This window comes from Gobius niger, assembly GCF_951799975.1.
Source record: "Gobius niger genome assembly, chromosome: 21".
Lineage (NCBI taxonomy): Eukaryota > Metazoa > Chordata > Actinopteri > Gobiiformes > Gobiidae > Gobius > Gobius niger.
In genome coordinates this window covers 21,562,898-21,572,736 of record NC_136872.1, presented here as the reverse complement: position 1 = coordinate 21,572,736, position 9,839 = coordinate 21,562,898, and the positions used below count along the sequence as shown (strand labels likewise).

The 9,839-nt window shown below is 38.8% G+C and overlaps 1 protein-coding gene across 1 annotated transcript; it reads left to right on the top strand.

Moving 5' to 3' along the window:
- Positions 1–3,535: 3,535 nt before the first annotated feature.
- LOC306981031 (GTPase IMAP family member 7-like) lies at positions 3,536–4,504 on the top strand (the record flags this gene model as incomplete). The annotated part of the gene is made up of 1 exon (XM_079580577.1): positions 3,536–4,504. One exon carries the CDS (start codon positions 3,536–3,538, stop codon positions 4,502–4,504), a length of 969 nt encoding a protein of 322 aa, XP_079436703.1.
- Between the last annotated feature and the right edge of the window lie 5,335 nt (positions 4,505–9,839).

The following is a 9,839-nucleotide window of genomic DNA, read 5'->3' as shown; positions in this document are numbered from 1 at the left end:
TGTGACCAAGACAGACACGCACAGTTTTGCTTTATCTGACAACAGTCATTTGACAAAACTATTTTGAACATTGATTAAATCATGTCTCTTTGTTTGGCCATTATCAAAAACATCAGATTAAACTCAGAAATCCAGATAACATCTCTTCGGTCGACTTGGTTTCGATCATCTGGTTGCATTCTCATTAAACAAAAGTTATTCAACTTTCCATTAGTCATGTAGGCCTACATGAAACATCGGTGCAGTCAAAATATGGATGAGAACAACCATCACAATAAAGTTTAACAATGTTGCAATGCGCAAGTAAGCACTTGTATTCATGTCATTAAAATACATTTTATTCATGTATTAGGTATTTATTTATTAGGAGTTATGTCATTTACTTTATAGATAGCAACATACATTCATAAACTCAAGGTGAACAGCTTCCAGATGAGACGATTGAGGAGTGGCTTAGAGAAAATGAAGCCCTATACGATCTAGTGCAGAGGTCATGATAATAGACAATAAAACAACTGCCAGCACATCTACAAATACAGCCAGTAGCCGACCAGATCGAACAACTGCTGAAGACCATCGACCAGTGGCAAAAAATGGAGGACTACACCAACGAAATCCTGCAGAATATTAATGATGACCTAAAGAAAAATCCATCATAAAAACTGAAGATGAGAACATGTCTCAGGAAGAGATCGAGGAAAGGGCAGGGAAAACATCTTTCAAAACTATTCTCCCCTAATACAAGGTGCATGTGCTTTGCTAGCTTTGTTAGACGTGGTAGTACTTGGACAACAACAGAGAAACAAATACATGCCTTTCAGTCAAGTGACTTTTGTTAGTGGCCATTTTGAACACCGAAGTAGAATTATGCAGTACTACAACATGTAACAATAATCTACTCAGGATATAAATGAAAGAGAACTGATTGACATTGGCATTTTTATGAATTCGTAATCACTGCTCAAGAAGAAAACAGTAAAAACACGACCCCAGAGACGCACGTTTATGAGAAGAAACCAGTGAGTCAGTGTTCAAGCTTTTCAAGACGCTAGCATGCTACCAGTTAGCTTCAACGGCTCGGCCCTGACCTCTCCAAGAGAAAGCCCTGAACCACAGGATACAACATGTGACAGAGGTCAGAGGTCAGAGCTGTTACTGTAGTATTTCCTCAGTGTTCATAGATGTGAACCACACATGTGTTTATCCTGGTGAAGCCATTGACAGTGGATTGATGACAGTTGCTAACCAGTAGCATGCTAACGTCTTGAGAAGTTTAGACACTGACTTAGAATCTGTTGACATGACAAACTGTAAAAATCACAGAGGCAGGTTTTGTGCTTCCTCTTTGATGTGTTCATTTAGTCTGAGAAGTGAGACAGATCTGTAGTAAATGCTGATGTAGCTCGACAGACAGAGCTGCTGGTGGTGGTGAGGTATATTGTTTAAATTAGGTGTTAAACAGTTATTGGCCTTTTACCTATGGTTATTTCAGCAGGAGATTCAGATAGAGTTGCCTTTTTTGCTGTGTTTATCGATGGAACTCAGCTGTTTGGTCCCGGAGGTAGCTAATTATTGTGCGTGATGTCACACTCCACGTATAGACCCACATTTTTAATGCTACTACTACTACTACTACTACTACTTTTTTATGGACACTGACTCAGAGACGCTTTACATTACAAAATGCATAATACATACAGCAAGTCTTGTAAAGTGCAATAAAGTGTAAGCCATCATAATTATGAAGCAAGCAGAGGTCAAGGATCCAATGCACAGAGTCTCTCCTTCCCCCCCAACACACAAAACATAATAAATTAATCACAGCCACAATTAAAATGTTAAAAATCTTGTCTTGAAAATCATGATTTTATTGTTAATTTTATTGTTTCATTATAGGCTCTGCACACTACAAGAAATGTGTTCATGGTTTGACTGTTGACTTGGTAAATGCACCAAGCAACACATATAACGTCACGACTTGAGGGCAGTGCTGTCGAATTTTTTGTCCACGCTACTGCTATGGGATTGTGTTTTTCAATATGAAGGGTCATATCTTCAAGAAATTCCATGCGGACAAATAACACCTGGTACTACATACGACCGAGATCCAGTGAGCGACTCCGGCCTCCTCTTTAAAAACATATAAACTTTGAGCTTTATGTAGAGGTAAAAACCGCATACAGTTTGTCATTGGATTTTGTTCACTAACAAAGTATTAAACCAAACTGGTTAAAGAATGTACGATAGACACTTAAAGATTTGCCTTTCAGAAAAAAAAATCCCCTCATTGTCCTTGAAGAGCAACTACTGTATTTTGAGCTTTGAAATCATTTCTTTTGTTGGGTGCAGTCACTGATCCCATCTCTTTGGGTGACTTGGGTTTGATCACCTGGTCATCAGCATTCCTCATAAAAAAAGTATTTTCAACATTTTCATTAGTATAATGAGATATTTTATTCACAATATAAGTAATTTACTATGAAGATTGCTACTATTTTTCTGTTGATTGCAAAGATAACAACAGGGCGTGGCTTTTAACTCACATTGAGGTTTGTCTCTGGTTCAGTTAAAGGCTGGAGTTAAAGTGCACAGTGCAGATGAACTTTGGGAGCGTGACCAGAGCACAGACCTGACACAGCCTCGACAGTCCAGATATCTGCACAACATGGAGAGTGAGTACATGGATTTGATTGATTTTCAGTTTTTGCTTGTTTAGTATTTTAAGCAAGTAGCAGTGAAAGATATTTATATAGAGATATAGCGTTTATCTATTTTTATGAGTAGATCTTCATTAGTGTAAGTCCTGTGAGAAACATTTTGATACCGATATGTCCTACAAGATGAACGCACAAAAAGTCGATTGTTGTTTTGGTGTCGCTCCTTTAATCTTTACTCTAGTAATGAATCATGTAAGTAAAATGAGCAGTAGCATCATGATGTGGTCACAGTCACATAATATAGAAGTGTTGTTATTTTCAACATAATTGTATGTAGTAGACTGTACATGTCGCCTTGATGTACTCGGTGTATAATAAATTAAATCATGAAGGACAGTGGTTCTCAAACTGTGGTAAGTGTTCCACTGATGGTACTTGAAACTCGCATTTGAGATCATTTCGTTTCTGCTTAAAGGACTAAAACAGATGTAAATTTCTGGGTTTAGACTTAGACTTTACATCCAATTTAGAGAAGTTTATTTTAGCTCCCTTTTAATTGTGGTTTATGGTCTGAATATTCTATGAGGTGTAATTTAAGGACACACTGCGTAACATTTTGGATTGTACTGTTGCTCTTATGATAAACTTGACAAAAAAAAAAAAAAATAGTAACATCTCCACTTGGATGTCCCGCTCCCCGTAAAGAGGTATTTTTAAAGTATTTTTCAACGTTAAAATGGCTGTAGTAAAATGGGAGCTTGTGATATATAGTCTATGGATTGGGTGAAATGTTATGCAGTGTGGCTTCAATGTAAAAAGTTTGAGAACCTATGGCATAAGAGTTTGCTTATCAAATATGTTTTTGTTTCTTTTAAGACATGCCCGAAATGAGGATTGTGGTTCTGGGTAAAACTGGATCTGGAAAAAGCAGCCTGGCCAACACTCTGTTTGAAGAAGAAGAAGAAACATTCACAGTCGACCATTCTGCAAACTCTGAGACACAGTTTTGTAAGTCAAAAAACAAAATCATCAATGGCATAGACGTCCAGCTGGTCGACACTCCAGGTTTCTTTGACACCAACAAACAAAAGGACACTGAGCGGAAAGAGGAGCTGCTGAAGTGCATCATACACTGTGCTCCAGGTGCCCACGCCTTCCTCCTCACGCTGAAGGTGGAGAAGTTTACTTCCCAAGAGGAGGCGGTGGTGGAGCAAATGATGAATTATTTCTCTGAGGAGGCTCTGAACTTCACCACAGTGTTGTTCACTCACGGAGACCAGCTCCCAAAGGGGAAGAAGATCGAGGAGTGGGTGGAGGAAAATGAAGCCCTTCAGAAGCTGGTGCAGAAATGTGGAGGCCGCTGTTGTGTGATCGATAATAAATACTGGAACAACAGCCAGGATCCGTACAGAAACAACCAGTACCAGATCGAACATCTGCAGGAGACAATCAACAAAACTATTGAAGAAAACGAAGGAAAATGCTACACCAACGACCTGCTGCTGGAGGTGCAACTGATGAAAAAATGTGAGAAAGACCGCAAAGCTCTCTTTGCAAAACTGAAGAAGATTTTGAAGGATGTGGGATTAGGAACCCTAATAGGTGCTTTTCTTGGTGTTGGGGTTGGCCTTGTGGCCGTTCTAGGTCTTGAATTGTTGGCCACAGGTGCAGCAACAGGTGTGGGAGCTGGAGTGGTAGAATTGGGAGGAGCAACTGGGGGAGTGGTGTCCAAGTACTCTGAGGCTATGAAGAGTAAAGCTAAGCAATTACTTGACCATCTGATCTGTCTCAAGAGTCTGTCTAAGTCAAACCCAGAAGGATATGTCAAATTATTGAAATTACTTTAGTAATAATACATCCACAATGTTTTGCTTTTTCCACTCGCATTAACTTCTTCTGCTCGATGTGGTGCACTCAAGAATGTTTGTTATGTATCAAAAAGTACAAGTAAAAAAGTGTGAGAAGAACACACTTGTTTCTCCTAATGAAATAGGAGAGTCCTTTCTATTTATATAGCATGTAATGGAACAAATGTAAAGTATCACTGCAATCATAGTCTGAATAAATTGTTCAAAAATTCCATAATGTTGGTGTCTTTGAAGCTTTTTTAAACTCAAAATGGAGAAGCAGCTCAGTGAGGTACAAACAATAAGGAAATGTGCAATGGGGAACAAGGTAAATGCAAAAGGACAAAAGTGTCCTATAAAAATCTTTAAAAAGGAAGGCAAATAAATTATCCATCCATCCCTCCATCCATTTTCTTCCACTTTCCAGGTCGTGGGGGCAGCAGTTGGAGTTGCCCAAATCACATTGCACCAGCCCCTTATGGCTCCTCCTGCAGGTGGTGGGTCCACAGAAGGACGGCCTCATGATTAAACGGGCCTGTTGGTCTCTCATAAGGAGCTTCTGAACCGCTCTTTGTCTGACCCGTCACCGAGGACCTGTTTGCCCTGGGAGACCCTACCAGGGGCTCGAAGCCCCCGACAACAGAGCTCCAGGATCATTCGGGTGCTCAAACCCCTCCATCACGTTAAGCTGGTGGTTCATAGAGGGGGGAAAGTAAATAACTAAATCAAAATAGAGCAAAGTATTTAAGTTTGCATGCAAAGAGGTATATACATAATAGATGTTTACAGTTATAGTGGGGGTGATTGATAAAGTGACACTATTTGTTGGTATTTGCCTTATTTGGCTTCCCATTCTGAAAATACAGCTCCTCCAAACCACACTCACTCAAATGAATTCATGGGTAAATAAGGAACTAATACAAATGATCTACTAAAAGTTAAGATAATGCAACAAAATGAGAAAGTTTGGTTTCATGTGTTATATTATGGATCAGGTTGTTGAGGGTTAGTGTCCTCTGAATATGCTTTAATAGTACGTGTGGGCACCAACATTCATGTCGACATATTTGACACCAGGTTCTGATGAGGTTTGGGTTTTGTTGTGTTTGGTGCTGGTTTTAGCTTGTAAGGTGCAAAAGTCACTCTGACCTCTAGAGGGAGCCACAAGACCTTCACTGTTGAAAATCCCACTCAGCCGTTTCACATTTTGTATTTAAAATCCAAACTCTCATAATATGGGAACATACTTTTCAGATTTGGCAGAATCATTAATGTTCCTGTTTAATAATCCTGTTTTCTACGTCTGACCCACAATCCATTAATTAATTAATTAATTAATCCATTAATCCATTAATCCATTAATCCATTAATCCATTAATCCATTAATCCATTAATCCATTAAGACTAGACTGTTTAACAAAGCAACAAACTAAGAGTTGTTATCTCTGTCTATGAGGGCACAACTTTTTACTGGAACTGACTGATGTTTAAGAAAACATTGACAAAAAAGTAACGAAAAATTGATGAAAAAATGTGGCAAAAATGTCACAGAAATGTCACAAGAAATTGACAAAAAAATGACAAAAATGTGACAAAAAACATACAAAAATTTGATTAAAAATGACTAAAAATGACAAAGAATTGACGAAAAATGACAAAAATTTGACAAAAAACTTACAAAAATCTGACTAAAAATGACTAAAAATGACTAAAAATGACCAAAAAAATGACAAAAATGTGACAAAATGTGACGAAAAATTGACGAAAAATTGACAAAAATGGCGAAAAAATGTGACAAAAATTTACAAAAAAATTTACAAAAATTTGATTGAAAAAATGATGAAAATGTGACAAAAAATATTTTTTAAAAAATGATAAAAAATTGATGACAAAATGACCAAAAAATGACACAAAAAAGTGATAGAAAATTGACAAAAAGTTGACGAAAAAATGACAAAAATGGGACAAAAAATTACAAAAAAAAAGAGTTACAAAAATGAGTTGAATACCCAACAACAAAAAAATGATGGAAAAAAAATCTGATGACGTGAGGAAAAAGATCCTCTCGGTTCAGGCGGGAGTTAAGAGGTTAAGGCACAAGTTATTTATCAGCTAGTCAAGTTTTATGTCTGTTTTCTGAATCAGCTTGTTCTTCGCCTTGAACAGTTTCATAAGGGTTTGTTTATGTTTTTCCTTCATCGATCGACCTAAATGATAAGATGAAAACAAATGCTTCCCACTTTCCTATATCTTGATCTGATTCTGCTCTGGTGAAACAACTTACCTATGTCATCATTTTCATTTTGTGCATCAAATGATTCAGCTCTAAACATGTTTAACACACTCTATTATATTTTGAGTAAAGTATAAAGAGGAAACTACTTTCATTTTGCTTGTGTTGAAACATCATCCTGGATAAGAACTGTCAGGGTGTCGTTACTCAAACATCCTTCAAACATAAGTAGCTTTAGTGGAAGGAGAAGTTTGTTTTATCCTTAATAATGCCACTGTGACCTCTGAAAGTACAGTTGTGCCAATAACTTTACACCCTGGTGGATTATTTTGTGTGTCTTATGTGAAAGAATATGAATGAAAACACAAAAGCTTTTTTCACTCATGGTCAGTGATGTCATTCCAAATCACCAAAACAAAATAAAATACCAAAATGATGAAAAGTTTACACTCCCCAGTTCCTAATATTGTGTATTCTCCCCTTTAGCATCAGTGACAGTTTGGAGTCTGTGGTGGTCGTTGTGGAGAAGGTTCTAAAGGTAAAGCCGCCCATTCTTCTTGGCAAAAAGCCTCAAATTTCTGTAAGTTCCTGCCGCTCTTTTGCTGTTTTGTATTGTACAGTTTCCACAGTAGTTACTTTTCATCATAGGCCATTATAGGTCTTGTTGTTAATATATTCTTTTGAGAAATGGCCAAAAAAATCCACCAAGGTGTGTCAACTTATTGGCACAGCTGTAACTTAAGACTCATCACCAGTCAGTCACACTCGTAAACAACACTATAAATAACCAGCATAGTTTGTGCTTTAACAGAATGAGTCCGTCTTAATAATATGAACATTTCCCGGTCACAAAAGCAGGGCGTGTCCCACAACATGATCAAAGCATTCAAAGGTTCCAGCAGCTCTACACCACAGCCTTTGAGTTGAAATGAAACGACTTTATTTTACTTTATTATAAAATATCACAACAGTTCCATCACACTCTTTACTTTATTGGTTAAGAAGAAAAAAGAGGGTTGAAACGTATCATATTTGAATGAAGAAATGAAACAAAGAATGAAAATTGACCAGTCGAGATGTGTCAGAGTTACACAAACAAACAAAGAGATAAAGAAGCTCTGAGAGATCCAGGCCCATCGACTGGAAATTTAGACGAGTCTGTGACTGACAGGTTTTATTCACAATATCGATATATATAACGGACCGTGTGCACCATTTTACAGGTGACACTTTAACGTAACCTGTCACCTTTATGGCTAAAACTGCAGTATTTACAGAAATGCTGATTCATGAGCATCGTCCCTGTTCTAATAAACTGAAATACAACATTTAAAGTTATATCCCTCACAAAGCCGCCTGCTCCCTTCAACCTGCAGCAAAATCATCTTTAAAGGAGCTATACCTGATTTTACTTCTAGAAATGGAATGAAAATGATTTAATCCTCCTTAAGTATATTGCAAACTCAAATGCTTGTAGGAAAAACAGCTTCAAATTATAAACGTTTGTATGAATTTCATGAACTTTCAGGCTATTTTTTTTTTAGCATTTTTGTGAAAGTGACCCTGAAAAGTGTGAAATTTGCCAATAAACTTGTCCCTGTAAAGGAGGTTTCAAAGATGTTAGGAAAGTTATGAATGAGTTTGGACACAACTAACATTTTAATTTAGTGGCTTCCTTTTTCATTGTTGGCAATCAAACAAATTAGGTATAGGGTCTAGGGATGGGCGATACCACATTTTTTGGAATCGATACGATACCGATACATTTGGGGTCATTTTTGTCGATACCGATACCGACACTGGTCATTTCATATGGGTGAATGTATTTCAATCAATATACATTTCTAAAACTGGTTATTTTATATAATTAACTGGTCAATTAAAATTATATTACTTTAACTGGTTAATTAAACAATTCTAATGTGAAATTAAAAACATAAACACAATTTTAAATTAATACATAAATGACAAACAGAACCTAAATCAGAATGATATGTCTGGCTCAGTTCAATCCTTTGCTGTTGTGACTGTTTTGGCTCAGAACAAAGAAATAAATCATCCTTTTGAGTTGACAATTACTGCCCCGCCTTCTTTTTACATATGCAAATTAGTACCAATACTTTTTGCCCAATATCGATGCTTAAAAAGTAGCCGTTTGGTATCGATACTTTGGCATCGATCCGCCCATCCCTAATAGGCTTTTAAAATCACCATACATTCATAATTTTTTTCTTCTACAAAAAACTCCAGTGGTTTTTGGGTCAAAATGATGTGAAAGCCAAACAAAGAATAAATTACTGTTGACCATTAGTTGTTCATCCATCCATCCATCCATCCATTTTCTTCCGCTTTATCCGGGGCCGGGTCGCGGGGGCAGCAGTCTCAGCAGAGATGCCCAAACTTCCCGATCCACACACACTTCCTCCAGCTGTTCTGGGGGGACCCCGAGGCGACACCAGGCCAGCTCGGAGACATAGTCCCACCACCGAATCCTGGGTCTTCCACGAGGCCTTGTCCCACTAGGACATGCCTGGAACACCTCCCGGGGGAGGCGACCAGGAGGCATCCGAAACAGATGCCCGAGCCACCTCAGCTGGCTCCTTTCGACGTGGAGGAGCAGCGACTCTACTCCGAGCCCCTCCCGGGTAGCTGAGCTCCTCACCCGATCTCGGAGGGTGCGCCCAGCCACCCTGCGAAGGAAACTCATTTCGGCCGCTTGTATTCGCGATCTTGTCCTTTCGGTCATTACCCAAATCTCATGACCAGAGGTGAGGGTGGGAACGTAGATCGATCGGTAAATCGAGAGCTTTGCCCCGACTCAGCTCCCTCTTCACCACGACAGACCGATACAGCGACCGCATCACTGCTGACGCTGCACCGATCCGTCTGTCGATCTCACGCTCCATCCGTCCCTCACTCGTGAACAAGACCCCGAGATACTTGAACTCCTCCACTTGAGGTAAGGACTCCCCACCGACCTGTAGAGGGGAAACCACCTTTTTCCGGTGGAGAACCATGGCCTCGGATTTGGAGGTGCTGATCCTCATCCCGGCCGCTACACACTCGGCTGCAAACCGCCCCAGAGCAGCTGAAGGTCCTGGT